The sequence below is a fragment of the Anomaloglossus baeobatrachus genome, chromosome 8, assembly GCF_048569485.1.
Source record: "Anomaloglossus baeobatrachus isolate aAnoBae1 chromosome 8, aAnoBae1.hap1, whole genome shotgun sequence".
Classification (NCBI taxonomy): Eukaryota; Metazoa; Chordata; class Amphibia; order Anura; family Aromobatidae; genus Anomaloglossus; species Anomaloglossus baeobatrachus.
The window spans coordinates 100,335,611-100,352,625 of NC_134360.1; the positions used below are offsets into that span (position 1 = coordinate 100,335,611).

Below are 17,015 nucleotides of genomic sequence, written 5' to 3' on the forward strand. Positions count from 1 at the left end.
GCCCACGATTTGGGTTCAGGCTGCTGTGGACTTTAGTTCTATGCTACCTGCAAAGAACACTCATCTCCGCAGCATAAATTGACATCCTGAGGCTCGGGAAGCTGCGCCACAGGTCGATTTATGCTGCGGAGAAAAGAAACACAGTGGGCACGGGATTTCTAAAAATCCTGCCACTGTGCTTCTACTGCACAACGCAGCGTTATGGACGCAGGGAAAACACTCTGCGCCCAAAACGTTGCAAACCCTGATTGTGGGCACACAGCGTAAAATGCTACAATGGATGAATGGATAGATGTCAAACATATATAACGTCCCACCCCCCTGCATATTCTAAGCTGGCGCCCTTTAGTGCCTTTCATGTGACACTAAAGGATGCCTAGCCTTGTATTTAGCCCAAAAAAAAAAAAAGAATTAAAATAAATGACGTGGGGTCCCCCCTATTTTTGATAGCCAGCTAGGGTAAAGCAGACAGCTGTAGCCTGCAAACCACAGCTGACAGCTTCATCTTGTCTGGTGATCAATTTGGAGGGCTCCCCAAGCTGTTTTTTTTTTTTTAATTATTTATAAATAAATAATTAAAAAAAACAAACAAACGTGGGGTCCCCCCAAATTAGATCACCAGCCAAGGTGAAGCTGACAGCTGGGGTCTGGTATTCTCAGGATGGGAAGAGCCACGGTTATTGGACTCTTCCCAGCCTAAAAATAGCAGGCCGCAGCCGCCCCAGAAGTGGCGCATCCATTAGATGCGCCAATTCTGGCGCTTCGCCCCAGCTCATCCCGCGCCCTGGTGCGTTGGCTAACGGGGTAATGAATGGGGTTGATACCAGGTGTGTAATGTCACCTGGCATCAAGCCCAGCAATTAGTTATGTCACGGCGTCTATCAGATACCCGACATAACTAATTGACAGTAATAAAAAAAAAATTGACAACAAAAAAAAATTTATTTGAAAAAACACTCCCCAAAACATTCCCTGATTGACCAATTTATTGAAAAGAAAAAAAAAAAATCCACAATAATCCATTTGGACGTCCCACGTCGACTCTGGACCTTCTAGAATATGGGGGACACGTTCAGGGAACGTATCCCCCATTTTCTAGGAGGGCAGACCCTCCATTTGAGGAGAGTGGGTGCAAAGAATCTGCACCCACCCTCCCTGGGTCACAGCTGCAGAGTGCGAGCAGCCAGCGTCCTGAACACAGGAAGCTGACAGCTGCGCTCTGCTCATGTGACCGGAGTCTGCTGAGAAGGAGCCGGAGGAGGGGGCCGCGGGGGATCAGAGCTGCGACAGGTATGTATGACACCGGGGGACACCGGGGAACACCAGGGGGGGTGTAGGGGGGGACCCGGCAGGGCCTAGGGAGCAGGTTTCTGTCGTATGTGTTATGGCACATACGACAGAAACCATAGGAACAGTGGAAATGCGGCCGGCGCGCTGCTGTGATCGCCGGTGCGCGCGGCCATCTTGGATTTTCGGGAGGGGGTTGGGGGTCGGGGGGGACACTTTGGGGACACCGGGGGACCGGAGGGAACCGGGAAAAAGATTTATCTCCCATCTGGCATGTTTGATCATGCCAGATGGGAGATAAATCATTTTTTACCAGCGCGGTCATTTACTATAACTTGATGATCGGTATACGGTGTATACCGGTCATCAGGTGAGCGGGGACCGGAAAAACCGGCCCGAATCATGATCTCCAGGGTCTCAGCTACCCCCGGCAGCTGAGACCCCGGAAATTTTCTGACTCTGGGGGGCGCTAGACCCTTTTTTCCGACCGCCGTTAAAAAGCGGCGGATCGGAAAAAGTACCCTTATTTACCGCCGTTAAAAGGCATATCGGCGGTCGTAAAGGGGTTAAAGAAGTCGTGAATAAATTACTAGGTAACAACAAAGATCCAAAATTTCAGTCCATTGTAGAGAACGTGCTGAAATGTCTGAAAGCCTTGTGTTGTCTGATGAATTTGAAGTTACATTTTTTACATTTCCATTTGGAATACTTTCCTGAAAACCTTGGTGCTGTTTACAAAGAGCAAGGAGAAAGATTTCATCAGGATATCAAGGAGATGGAACGACGATACCAAGGAGGATGGAATGTGATGGGGGACGATTGCTGGAGGCTTCACTGAGAAGATCTGTAGGTCTTATAGAAGTGAAAAGGGATCAAGAGAAGCTTTGAAGAGAAAAGGAAAATGATTAATTTCCAATAAAGTTGCAGAATGAATGTTCAATACATTTTTATGTATAATATTGTGTACATTTTTGGTTACAATAAGCATTTTTCTTGTTCATCTCGCTTGTACTTAATTTCACGATTTCACATTTTGTGTCAAATAAATATGTGGTTGTTAAAAATAGAAGTTGTTTCTTTTTTTTAATCAGGGCATAAGAAAACATAGGAATTAGTCATTGGATTTGCAACTATTTTCCTAAACACAAATTTTGAATGCCTGAAAAGGGTATCTAGGGCATGTACTCTAAATTAGCTGTTTTGTCAACTTACAAATGAAAATAATTTCCTTGCAGCATCTGCTGCATGACAAGCAGTGATGAAAGATGGTCGTTTTGTGCTTTACAGTCAATTCCTTACATTTACCACCTTGGTAACATATCTTGGCATGCGTTTGCAATGTGAATTTTGTTCATTTGCCATCTACAAGTGAAGTTAAAAGGATTCTGTCAGTAGCTTTTTTCTATGTAAGCTGAGGGCAGCATGCTATATGGTCTGAGATACTGATTTTAATTATGTGTCACTTAGTAGGCTGTGTGCCGTAGTTTCAATACAATCAGTGTTTTATCAACAGGACATTTTCACTACAAGACTAGATGTTTTGTGCCTCCTGATCTATCCACACCCACAGAACTGCTTAGCAGCACACTTTCAATATACAATGTACATAGAAAACTGCCAATTAGTGGTGTACTTAACTTCATCTATAGCAGAGCAACATCTGATTGTGTCACAACTGCTACACCCAGTAAACCAAGTGATACACCGCTTTCCCTACATTATGCTGCTCTCAGATGATGTAGCAAAAAACTGTACATCATAAGTCAATTCGCTGCCTTTTAATGTGGGCTTGTACACCGAGCCCGCATCTTTCCCGGCAGATGAAGGCTGTTTTATGGAAAAATAAAGACTGTCAATTAAAAACCAAAAAACAATTGCAGAATTTACATTTTTTGAGCTATTTAGTGGATGTCAAGATATAATATACACAAATGTTTGTTGATTCACACCCCTTATAAAAACTACAATTGATTTCTCTAATTTCTAAAATAATATATAATTGTTCATTGGACTCCTATGACCCATTATAAAGCTTCAAATGCAGCATCTCTCTCCTTAGATTAAATGAAAGACTCTTCTTAGTCCACAAACCCGCTACAATATTGCACAGTCATATACAGTGCCTTGCAAAAGTATTCGGCCCCCTTGGATTTTTCAGCCATTTCTCACATTTCAGGCTTCAAACATAAAGATAAAAATTTTAATGTTTTGGTGAAGAATCAACAACAAGTGGGGCACAATTGTGAAGTTGAACGAAATTTATTGCTTATTTTAAACTTTTTTTAAAAAATAAATAACTGAAAATTGGGGCGTGCAATATTATTCATCCCCTTTACTTTCAGTGCAACAAACTCACTCCAGAAGTTCATTGAGGATCTCTGAATGATCCAATGTTGTCCTAAATGACTGATGATGATAAATATCAACCTGTGTGTCATCAAGTCTCCGTATAAATGCTATGATCACTCTGGATGAACTGCAGAGATCTACAGCTGAAGTGGGAGAGTCTGTCCGTAGGACAACAATCAGTCGTACACTGCACAAATCTGGCCTTTATGGAAGAGTGACAAGGAGAAAGCCATTTGTCAAAGATATCCATAAAAAATGTTGTTTAAAGTTTGCCACAAGCCACCTGGGAGACACACCAAACATGTAGAAGAAGGTGCTCTGGTCAGATGAAACCAAAATCGAACTATTTGGGCACAATGCCAAACGATATGTTTGGCGTAAAAGAAACACAGCTCATCACCTTGAACACACCATCCCCACTGTCAAACATGGTGGTGGCAACATCATGGTTTGGGCCTGCGTTTCTTCAGCAGGGACAGGGAAGATGGTTAAAATTTATGGGGAGATGAATGGAGCCAAATACAGGACCATTCTTCGAGAAAGAAAACCTGTTGGAGTCTGCAAAAGACCTGAGACTGGGATAGAGATTTGTCTTCCAACAAGACAATGATCCCAAACATAAAGCAAAATCTACAATGGAATGGTTCACAAATAAACGTATCCAGGTGTTAGAATGGCCAAGTCAAAGTCCAGATCTGATTCCAATCGAGAATCTGTGGAAAGAGCTGAAAACTGCTGTTCACAAACGCTCTCCATCCAACCTCACTGAGCTCGAGCTATTTGCAAAGGAAAAATGGGCAAGAATTTCAGTCTTTCGATGTGCAAAACTGATACACATACCCCAAGCGACTTGCAGCTGTAATTAACTTAAAGGAGCTGAATAATATTGCACGTCCCAATTTTCAGTTATTTTTTTAAAACTTTTAAAATAAGCAATAAATTTCGTTCTACTTCACAATTGTGTCCCACTTGTTGATTCTTCACCATAACATTAACATTGTTATCTTTATGTTTGAAGCCTGAAATGTGGGAAAAGGTTAAAAAATTCAAGGGGGTCGAATACTTTCGCAAGGCACTGTATGTAAACTGCTATCTTTGTCTAATATCCCATTGGTGTACATCTCTTAACCCTTTTAATTACATTGCCTTACTGCATTTTCGGACTATAAGACGCAGCGGACCATAAGACGCACCCTGGTTTTAGAGAAGGAAAATAGGAATATAAAACTTTAAGCAAAAATTGTGGTCATGACACACTGTTATGGGGCGAGGATCTGCTGCTGACACTGTTATGGGGGTAATGTCCCCAAATTCTCTACTAAGGTACCCCATCCTGGTAATGATCCTCCTTCCTTGTATGTATATGTATACATATATATATATATATATATATATATATATATATATATATATATATATATATATATATATATATATATATACAGTGCCTACAAGTAGTATTGCCTACAAGTATAGCAGATTTAGCAGGTTTGATAAGATGCAAATAAGTTAGAGCCTGCAAACTTCAAACAAGAGCAGGATTTATTAACAGATGCATAAATCTTACAAACCAACAAGTTATGTTGCTCAGTTAAATTTTAATAAATTTTCAACATAAAAGTGTGGGTCAATTATTATTCAACCCCTAGGTTTAATATTTTGTGGAATAACCCTTGTTTGCAATTACAGCTAATAATCGTCTTTTATAAGTCTTGATCATGCCGGCACAGGTCTCTGGAGTTATCTTGGCCCACTCCTCCATGCAGATCTTCTCCAAGTTATCTAGGTTCTTTGGGTGTCTCATGTGGACTTTAATCTTGAGCTCCTTCCACAAGTTTTCAATTGGGTTAAGGTCAGGAGACTGACTAGGCCACTGCAACACCTTGATTTTTTCCCTCTTGAACCAGGCCTTGGTTTTCTTGGCTGTATGCTTTGGGTCGTTGTCTTGTTGGAAGATGAAATGACGACCCATCTTAAGATCCTTGATGGAGGAGCGGAGGTTCTTGGCCAAAATCTCCAGGTAGGCCGTGCTATCCATCTTCCCATGGATGCGGACCAGATAGCCAGGCCCCTTGGCTGAGAAACAGTCCCACAGCATGATGCTGCCACCACCATGCTTGACTGTAGGGATGGTATTCTTGGGGTCGTATGCAGTGCCATCCAGTCTCCAAATGTCACGTGTGTGGTTGGCACCAAAGATCTCGATCTTGGTCTGATCAGACCAGAGAACCTTGAACCAGTCTGTCTCAGAGTCCTCCAAGTGATCATGAGCAAACTGTAGACGAGCCTTGACATGACGCTTTGAAAGTAAAGGTACCTTACGGGCTCGTCTGGAACGGAGACCATTGCGGTGGAGTACGTTACTTATGGTATTGACTGAAACCAATGTCCCCACTGCCATGAGATCTTCCCGGAGCTCCTTCCTTGTTGTCCTTGGGTTAGCCTTGACTCTTTGGACAAGCCTGGCCTCGGCACGGGTGGAAACTTTCAAAGGCTGTCCAGGCCGTGGAAGGCTAACAGTAGTTCCATAAGCCTTCCACTTCCGGATGATGCTCCCAACAGTGGAGACAGGTAGGCCCAACTCCTTGGAAAGGGTTTTGTACCCCTTGCCACCCTTGTGACCCTCCACGATCTTGTCTCTGATGGCCTTGGAATGCTCCTTTGTCTTTCCCATGTTGACCAAGTATGAGTGCTATTCACAAGTTTGGGGAGGGTCTTAATTAGTCAGAAAAGGCTGGAAAAAGAGATAATTAATCCAAACATGTGAAGCTCATTGTTCTTTGTGCCTGAAATACTTCTTAATACTTTAGGGGAACCAAACAGAATTCTGGTGGTTTGAGGGGTTGAATAATAAATGACCTTCTGAATAAACTTTTCACAGTTAAAAAAAAAATAAAAAAAGAAATAACATTCTTTTTTGCTGCAGTGCATTTCACACTTCCAGGCTTATCTACAGTCCAAATGTCACAATGCCAAGTTAATTCCGAATGTGTAAACCTGCTAAATCTGCAGGGGGTTGAATACTACTTGTAGGTACTGTGTGTGTGTATATATATATATATATGTCCCTCATCCTAGTATAGCCCCCATCTTGCTATATACTGCCATCCTGGTATGTGGTCTCATCCTGCTATATACCTCATCCTGGTATATGGCCGCATCATGCTATATACCCATCCTGGCATATGGCCGCATCCTGTCCTGCTATATACCCCATCCTGGCATATGGCCGCATCCTGCTATATACCCCCATTTTGGTATGTGCTCCCATCCTGCTATATACCCCCATCCTGCTATATACCTCCATCCTGCTATATACGCCATCATCCTGCTATATACGCCATCATCCTGCTATATGCCATCATCCTGCTATATTCCATCATCCTGCTCATCTACCCACATCCTGCTATATGTCCTGTATCCTGTGACACAAAAAAAAAAATATAAACGTTTATACTCACCTGCTCCACGCAGCATCGCTCCTCCTCCTGTCTGTGCCGGCAGCGCTGTGTGGAGCTGGCCATGATCCCTGCAGCACCACGATGTCCTCCTGTCTGTGCCGGCGGCGCGGCTGTGTGGAGACTAGCGGAGCTCACAGAGATGACGTTATCGCTGTGCGCACGTGTCCACACGCAGCCGCGCTGCCGGCACAGACAGGAGGAGATTGCGATGCTGCAGGGAAGTGACCGGTGAGTTATACTGATTCACTGCCCCCCGCGCTGATGATGATGCGCAGGGAGCAGTGAATACAGCCGAACATGATCACTCTAGTCTGTAGGTGCTAGGGGTGATTATGCGGCCGGCTGTTTAGTATGCGCGCACCCCCCGCCCATCATCCCGCTCACCTGTCAGCGCCGGCTTCAGCGCTGAGAGATGGGCGGGAGGATTGGGGGGGGGGCATATGAAATAAGCGGGCCCACGTGGTCACGGCAGGCGCTGCTGCAGCCTGCTCGTGTCCCCGATGACCCGCTCCACTGCAGCACCCTCATTCCCCGCAGCCCTACATTCAAACTATAAGACGCACCCCCACTTTTCCCCAACATTTGGGGGGAGGGGGGGGGGGGAGTGCGTCTTATAGTTAGAAAAATACGGTATATTCTTAAACAAGAAATTAGATAAAAACATAAATAAATAGCAGGTCTGTGTCCAAGGGGAGCCATCAAAACCGATAAAAGTGACACACAACCAATCAGAATGCAAAGAAAGTTCATTTTATTAATTTATTTGAACAGACAATGATAGAAACAATAAAGGGAGTTTCACAAAAGGAAATACACATGATGCGGGGATATTGGTACTGGAAAGACAGGTACATATATATGGGGTATATATCATGGTATGGATGTCACCAAAAGTAGCATGTCCCTGGAATCAGGCTCTCTTGCTCTATATGATGCTGCTTTCAGATTTATAGCAAAAACCTGCTGACATATTCTCTTTAAAATAAATCTTTTAATTACAAGCTTGGCCATGTTTCTATTATAAATTATTAAATAACAAAAATCCCAAAACATTTTGGATTTAATGTGTTGTTCTTTTTGCAGGCTGCCCGGAGGTATTGCCCACACCATGTTGGACATTATTTAGGCATGGATGTGCATGATACTCCTGACATGTCACGATCGTTGCCTCTCCAACCAGGCATGGTGATAACTGTGGAACCAGGTGAGGAGAACTGCCAATTATTAAGTCTCAATATGTTTTAACCCTTTCCTAATATATGACCTATTACATCATATGTCGGAACTACTCTACTGTCTGCTTACTTTCTTTATTATTTAGTTGTTTATTATGACAAATGTCATTCAATGTCTGCCCTTTGTTTTTATGTATGTGTATTTTTATTAATCTTGGCTTAAAAATAAATAAATAACAATTCATATATATTCCATGGTACCAATAAAAACTATAGTCCCATGCTGCTCATAATATACCCCTATCCTGCTCATATACTCCCCATGCTGCTCATATACCCCCATCCTGCTATATACCCTCATCCTACTAATATACTCCCCATGCTGCTCATATACCCCCATCCTGCTATATACCCTCATCCTGCTCATATACTCCCCATGCTGCTCATATGCCCCCATCCTGCTATATACCCTCATCCTGCTCATATACTCCCCATGCTGCTCATAATATATCCCTATCCTGCTCATATACCCCCATCATCCTGGTGTTTGGCCGCATCCTGTGGCACATAAAAAAAATAAACGTTCATACTCACCTTACCTCACCTCACTCCCTGCAGCACCGCTCCTCTTACCGTCTATGTCAGCGGCAGCGCCGCTGAGTGGAGCCGTCCCCGTTCCCCCGCAGCATCGCGATGTCCTCCGGTCTGTGCCGGCGGCTGCGTGTGGACACGTGCGCACAGCGATGACGTCATCGCTGTGCGCGCCGCTAGTCTCCACGCAAGTCAGCTGACCAGCACAGACAGGAGGAGATCGTGATGCTGCAGGGGAACGGTGAGTAATGTGTACTGATTCACTGCCCCCCGCACTGATGATGATGTGCTGGGGGCAGTGAATACAGCCGCACATGATCACTGCAGGCTGCAGTTGCCAGGGGTGATCATGCGGACTGGCTGTTTATCCCTCGCCCATCACCCCGCCCACCTGTCAGTGCCGGCTTCAGCGCTGAGAGATGATGGGCGGGAGGATGGGCATGCATATTAAATGAGCAGGTCCACATGGTCACGGCAGGCTGCTACAGCCTGCTCGTGCCCCCGATGACTCATTCCCCACAGTGCTATATTCAGACCATAAGACGCACCCACCACTTTCCCCCAACATTTGGGGGGGGAAAAGTGCGTCTTATAGTCCGAAAAATACGGTATATAATTGATGTTTTTTTCTTTCTGCCTCCCAAAGAGTTAAATATAAAAGTGATCAAAAAGTCACACGGACCACAAAATGCAACCAATGAAAACTGTAGCTTGTCCCACAGAAAATGAACCCTTATACAGCTCTGCTGATGAAGAATCGGGAGACTTTTGGATCTCAGATTATGGCGACCCCAAAATAAATTGTTTATTTTTTGCAAAGAGTGCATTAATGGTAAAAGAGTAATAAAAAAAAAATACAATTTAAATTTGGTATTTGTTCATACTGACCCACAGAATAAGGGTAACTACTTATGCAGCACAGTAAGGTAAAATTTATAGTGAAAATAAAAACAGAAGCAGAACTGCGGTTTACTTTATATTACTCCCCATGAAGAGTTAAAAAAAGGATGGTAATAAGTGCTATGAAGCCTAAAGTCAAAATCTGCTAACCTACATACACATTCTAGACTACCCGATACGTTAGAATCGGGCCACCTTCTAGTATATAATATATAAAGCTGAATGTGTGTATGTATGTGTGTGTGTATGTTCGGGATTGGCATCTGCACCATCGCAGCTACAGCCACAAAATTTTGCACACTCACACGTCTGGACCCCGAGAGCGTCATAGGCTATGTTTTGAGGGGAAATTTTAACCCCGCACTTTACAGTCATTCGCCAAAAAACCTGCCTCCATTAAAGCGAATGGAGCTGGGAGCCACAGTGCAGCCAGAACTTCAGAAGAATGCGCAGCCACGCCCTTATATGGAATGTTGGCGTGTCACAATGCAGCCAGGGAAAGAGACAGACACCGACAGGGAAAGAGGCAGACACAGACAGGGTAAGAATCAGACATAGACCGGGTAAGAGACAGACACAAAGAGACAGACACAGACAAAGAGACAGACTGATAGGGAAAGAGACAGGTAAAGAGACAGACAAAGAGACAGACACAGGGAAAGAGACAGACAAGGAAAGAGAAGGAAAGAGACAGACAAGGAAAGAGAGGGAAAGAGACAGACAGGGAAAGTGACAGAGATAGACAGGGAAAGAGATAGATAGACAGGGAAAGAGATAGATAGACAGGGAAAGAGATTGAGACAGACAGAGAAAGAGACAGAGACAGTCAGAGACAGACAGGGAAAGAGACAGACAAAGAGATAGAGAGAGAGACAAAGAGATATATACAGAGGGGGAGACAGACAGAGAATGGGAGAGAAACAGAGAGACAGTTACTATCCCGGGCAGCGCCGGGTGCTGGACCCCGAGAGCGTCATAGGCTATGTTGTGAGGCAAAATTTTAACCCCGCGCGTTCCAATTTACCAATCAATTTTGCCCTTATCTACTGTGAGACTGTGACCGGGGTTATCTATGACGGCCGGTATGTCTCGCCCAGGTTGTGCTCACTCCATGATAGAAAGTAAATCCACTATAGGGTTAATGCTGTTTCCCTACAGGCTTAAGGAAGGGTTAAAAGGAAACAGGAACGAGGGCAGGTGTGCCGGGTGTGAGGGAGTGAACAGAACTCCCTGAGTTTTCTGCTGGAGAGGCACATGTATTGTGTTATGGACTTTTGTTTGGACATTAAAACCGTGTGCTGTGAACCTTAATGCCTGGATCCCGTGTCTTCTGCTGCGCAGCCGACCGTGCTACCTCACATATGGTGGAGAATCGGCGGGCATGACAGCCGGTGAGGTGTAGCATCCATCCCTGGTGACCCAGCTGCGCATGTCCTGGATTCGAGCGGCTATACTACAGCCCAAACCCGGCGACGCCATGGAGGACATACTAAAGCATTTGGCTCAGGCTAATGCACAGCAGCAACAGACCAATGCACACCTGCTCCAATCCTTGCAAGTGCAGGAAAGAAAACTCCAAGAACAGATGGATCAGGCCAATGCACGTCAGCAGCAATCCTTGCAAGTGCAGGACAAAAGGCACCAAGAACAGATGGAGCAGGCCAATGCACGTCAGCAGCAAGCCTTGCAAGTGCAGGACAAAAGGCACCAAGAACAGATGGAGCAGGCCAATGCACGTCAGCAGCAAGCCTTGCAATTGCAGGAAAAAAGGCACCAAGAACAGATGGTTCTCCTGGCCAAGTCGATCCGTGCCGGACCGGCAGCAACAACCCCGGGACCGAGTGATGACGGCAGCGTCCGGAAAGCGGTGAGACAAGCGTTGCAAAAGATGACCCCGGGGGATGATGTGGAAGCGTTCCTGGCGGTGTTTGAGCGGGTGGCCGAGCGGGAAAAGCTGCCGACCCCCCAGTGGGCTGAGGTATTGTCGCCCTATCTGACGGGGGAACCCCAAAAAGCGTACCTGGACCTCTGTACCGAGGACGCCATTGACTATGTGACCCTAAAAGCCGAAATACTGGCACGGTTGGGGGTGAATACCTATGTACGGGCTCAGCGGGTAAATCAGTGGTTCTATGAGGAAGCCAAACCCGTACGCTCCCAGGCCTATGACTTGTTGCATCTTGTAAAAAAATGGTTGCAGCCTGACACTCTGAGCCCGGCGCAGATGGTGGAAAGGGTAGTAGTGGATCGTTTTGTGCGCACTTTACCCGTCACCGTTCAACGGTGGGTAGGACAGGGTGACCCGAGTACCCTGGACCAGTTAGTGTCCCTGGTAGAGCGGCATGTGGCTACGCAGGACTTGATACGGGACACTGAGACTTTGCGTACTGCCCGTCGGTCCGGCCCCTCCAAGCCTAGGGCCAAGGACCCACCGCCGACAACGGTGCAGGAGTCCCCTACCGTCCCGCCTGAGGCCGCGGCCGCCAATCCTGAGGTCCGGAAGGTTCTGTACCCTAAACGACAACCCGTCAAGGGGGTTTCCGTCCCCATTAGATGTTGGCGGTGCCAGCGGGTGGGACATATGGAAGCCCAGTGTCCACTCACCACGGAGCCCATGGATTGTGGGGTTACCCGGCGGGGTTCAATGTATGCTCAGGTGGTGTGTACCGCTGACCTGGTCTCCCCAGAGACGGAGCCCCACTTGTGCCAAATACAGGTGAATGGATGTCCGGTTACAGGATTGTTGGATTCCGGAAGCTTAGTGACCCTTGTGCGATCCACCTTGAGGGCTAAAGTAAAGGCCACAGGACGTACCGTGGGGGTGGTTTGCATACATGGGGACCGCCGAGACTATCCCACGGGGATTGTCACCATCACAGCACCTTGCGGTCAGGTGCAACATGAGGTGGGACTTCTTAACACTCTTCCTTATGACGTGATCCTAGGAAGGGATCTGCCCTATTTTTGGACTTTATGGAAGGGACCCCCTAAGTCTCCTCAGATATTGGTCAGTCCGGGACCTGAGCCCTACAATCCTGAATCCGGGACACCTGCCGTAGGGGTCCCCATGATAGGGACAGAATGTGAACCCGATAGGTCGCCCCTAGAGGTATTGGCAGGAGAGGCTGAGACGGTCGAACCCATCCCGGAGTTGGAGGCGTCCCCGGATACGTTTGGGACTGCCCAACTCCAGGACCCTACATTAATACATGCCCGGAGTCGGGTGACAGTAATTGACGGGGTGGCACAGCTGCCCGGTGCCCAGGTAAGGTACCCCCATTTCGCTCTTAAGCAGGATTTACTCTACCGGGTAAATGAAATACGGGGCGTGGGGGTAGAGCAGTTGGTGGTGCCCCAGCCGCATCGTCGGCGGGTCCTCGACTTGGCTCATAAACACCTGATGAGTGGCCATCTAGGGGTCAAGAAAACGCAGGAGCGAATATTGCAAAGGTTCTATTGGCCCGGAGTCTTTGGGGAGGTAAAACGGTTCTGCGAAACCTGCCCGGAGTGTCAGCTTACCGCACCCCTGACCCATTTTCGCAGTCCGTTGGTACCGTTACCCATTATAGAAGTCCCTTTTGAACGGATAGGGATGGATCTGGTGGGGCCCCTCGTAAAGTCCGCTCGAGGGCACCAACACATCCTAGTGATCGTTGACTATGCCACCCGGTATCCCGAGGCGATACCTCTCAGACATACTGCAGCAAAGCTTATAGCTCGGGAGTTGTTTGCTGTGTTCTGCCGGGTGGGGTTGCCCAAGGAGATCCTTACGGATCAGGGGACCCCATTCATGTCTAAAGTGACCAAAGAGCTATGCCGGCTACTCCAGATCAAGCAGTTGCGTACGTCTGTGTATCATCCTCAAACGGACGGTTTAGTCGAGCGTTTCAATAAAACCCTGAAAACCATGCTAAAAAGGGTGATTTCAAAAGACGGGAAAGACTGGGATATGATGCTTCCCTATTTGATGTTTGCCATCCGTGAGGTGCCACAGGCATCCACGGGGTTTTCGCCTTTTGAGTTGTTATACGGGCGACATCCCCGGGGATTGTTGGACCTGGCAAAGGAAACATGGGAGCAAGAGCCCACCCCCCATAAAAGTGTGATTGAACACATTTTGGGTATGCAGAACCGCATAAGCGCGGTCATGCCAATTGTGAAGGAGCATTTACAGGAGGCTCAGGCCGCGCAAAGCGGCCGCTACAATAGACAAGCCACTGTGCGGACCTTTAAACCCGGGGATCGGGTGTTGGTATTAATCCCCACGGCGGAGAGTAAATTCCTGGCTCAGTGGCAAGGCCCCTACGAGATAAAGGAAAGAGTCGGGGTGGTTAACTATAAAGTATTGCAGCCCGGTAGGCGGAAACCTGAACAAATATACCATGTCAACCTATTAAAACCCTGGCAGGAACGGGAAAGCCTGATGGCTGTTTTTTCCCCATCTCCCTCCTCTTCGGGTCGTTCACCTCCGGCTCCAGCGACCTCCGGAGAGGACGAACCGGAAGTAAGGATTGGAGAAGCCCTCACCAAGACTCAGAGGCGAGAGGCCAGACGGTTGGTTCAGCAGAACCCCGATGTCTTCTCCGAGCTGCCCGGTAGGACCAGTCTGATACGACATGATATTGTCACCGAGCCCCACCTGAAGGTACGCCTGAAGTCATACCGGGTACCGGAGGCTCGACGACAAGCCATATCGGAGGAAGTAAAGACAATGTTACGCCTGGGGGTCATCGAAAAATCCCGGAGTGAATGGGCTAGTCCGATTGTCCTAATACCAAAACCCGATGGCTCCTTAAGGTTCTGCAATGACTTTAGGAGATTGAACGAAATATCCAAGTTCGATCTCTACCCCATGCCCAGAGTGGATGAGCTGATTGATAGGCTGGGACAGGCGCGGTATTTTACCACGCTCGACCTGACCAAGGGGTACTGGCAGGTGCCACTGACGGAGTCCGCCAAGGAGAAAACCGCTTTTGTTACGCCGGAGGGTCTCTTCCACTATGTTGTCTTGCCTTTTGGGTTACATGGCACTCCGGCCACGTTCCAGAGGTTGATGGACTTAGTGCTGGAACCCCACTAGGCGTATGCATCAGCGTACCTTGATGACATCATTATTTACAGCTCCGATTGGCAGACCCACTTGGAACAGGTACAAGCGGTGGTGGACACGCTTCGAACAGCCGGATTGACAGCCAATCCCAAGAAATGTGCGTTGGGACTCACGGAAGCCCGCTACTTGGGCTACGTGATAGGCCAAGGAGTGATTAAGCCCCAAATTAACAAGGTTGAGGCGATCCAGAAGTGGCCTAGACCCCTGACCACGAAGCAGGTTAGGGCCTTCCTGGGTATCGTGGGATACTACAGGAGGTTTGTAAAGGATTTTGCGGGACTATCAGCCCCCTTGACGGACCTTCTCAAAGGCAAGAAGTCCGTCATGGTGCGCTGGACTCCGCAGGCCGAGGACTCCTTCCGGGCCCTGAAGGGGGTCCTGTGCGGACAGCCCGTTCTTGTACACCCTGATTTCCGGAAGGAGTTTATAGTACAGACTGACGCCTCAGAGGTCGGCCTGGGGGCAGTGCTGTCTCAGGTGGTTCAGGGGGAGGAACACCCCGTCACCTTCTTAAGTAGGAAGCTCAGCCCTCCCGAGCGGAATTATAGCGTAGTGGAGAAGGAGTGCCTGGCGATCAAGTGGGCCTTGGAGTCCCTACGCTATTACCTGCTGGGACGGCAGTTTCGCTTGGTGACGGATCACTCTCCACTGGTCTGGATGAGGTCCGCCAAGGAACGGAATGCCCGGGTTACCCGGTGGTTCCTTTCTCTGCAGAACTTCCGGTTTACGGTTGAACATAGGGCCGGTAGGTTGCAGGGCAACGCCGATGCCTTGTCCCGCGGCCCGTGTTTGATGGCGGGAGTTCAACCCCGCACGCTTGAACTGAGGGGGGGGGTATGTGAGACTGTGACCGGGGTTATCTATGACGGCCGGTATGTCTCGCCCAGGTTGTGCTCACTCCATGATAGAAAGTAAATCCACTATAGGGTTAATGCTGTTTCCCTACAGGCTTAAGGAAGGGTTAAAAGGAAACAGGAACGAGGGCAGGTGTGCCGGGTGTGAGGGAGTGAACAGAACTCCCTGAGTTTTCTGCTGGAGAGGCACATGTATTGTGTTATGGACTTTTGTTTGGACATTAAAACCGTGTGCTGTGAACCTTAATGCCTGGATCCCGTGTCTTCTGCTGCGCAGCCGACCGTGCTACCTCACACTACATAATGGGGAAAAAGTGAAACGAAAAGTGTATCTGCACCGTCGCATTTACAATCACAAAATTTTGCACAGACACCTCATGTGACCCAGGGAACGTTGTAGACTATGTTTTGACAGGAAAATTTAACCCCACGCTTTACAGTTACTTTCCAAAAAACATGCCTCCATGAAAGTAAATGGAGCCTGGAACTGCAGGTTATTAGTAGTAGCTGTGATTGGTTGCTATAGGAACAAAAGACATTCATAGTATATGAAGCTTATATGTGAGGTAATAAGATGTCAGTGGGGAGACGGATAGAGACAGACAGGGAAAGAGATAGACAGAGACAAACGGTGAAAGAGACAGACAGAGAAACACCTGAAAAGAGACAGACCTGGAAAGAGGCAGACCTGGAAAGAGGCAGACGGAGCACATTACTTGGCCAATTTAGTTAAATCTGTGGGGAATATCTGTGGTGTTGAAATATATGTTGTGAAATGCTTCTATTAGCTTAGTTTTTGCCTTTTAATAATTACATTTCTATCTATTTGTTTTGTGGTTTTTGTGTGCAGAATTCATTTTTGTTAATACATTCTATTTTGTTAACAGCAGTTATTAACCTGGGCGAAGCCGGGTAGTACAGCTAGTATATATATAATATATATATATACACATATATATATATATCTATATATATAATTGCCTTATTCTGTCTGTCTGTCTGTCATGCTCCAAAATTGTGTCCTTACGGTGACACAAAGCTGATTGGCCGCTGGGCTCGCCATGGCCCCGCCCCCCCACACGGATTGGCCTCTCGCCCCGGCTCTCTGCAGGCCCCGCCCCCCTCACGCAATGCACGCTCGCTCTGGCCCAACTGACACGGAGCTCCGACTCCCAGGTGAGTACACACACACACATCAGATCACACTCACTCTCACACACACCTCACACATCACATCCACACACTCACAACATCCTGGGATATCGCTTGCTTCTACACCGGCTCCGTC

General features: G+C 47.3%; 1 protein-coding gene across 1 annotated transcript in view; it reads left to right on the top strand.

Annotated features, from left to right (window-relative positions):
* The window catches only part of XPNPEP3 (X-prolyl aminopeptidase 3), a 301,518-nt gene that overhangs the window by 197,670 nt on the left and 86,833 nt on the right, over positions 1 to 17,015 (top strand). Inside the window, exon 9 of the mRNA XM_075321922.1 lies at positions 8,181 to 8,301. Within this exon, the coding sequence (XP_075178037.1) occupies positions 8,181 to 8,301 (121 nt within the window). The remainder of the gene's footprint in view (positions 1 to 8,180; positions 8,302 to 17,015) is intronic.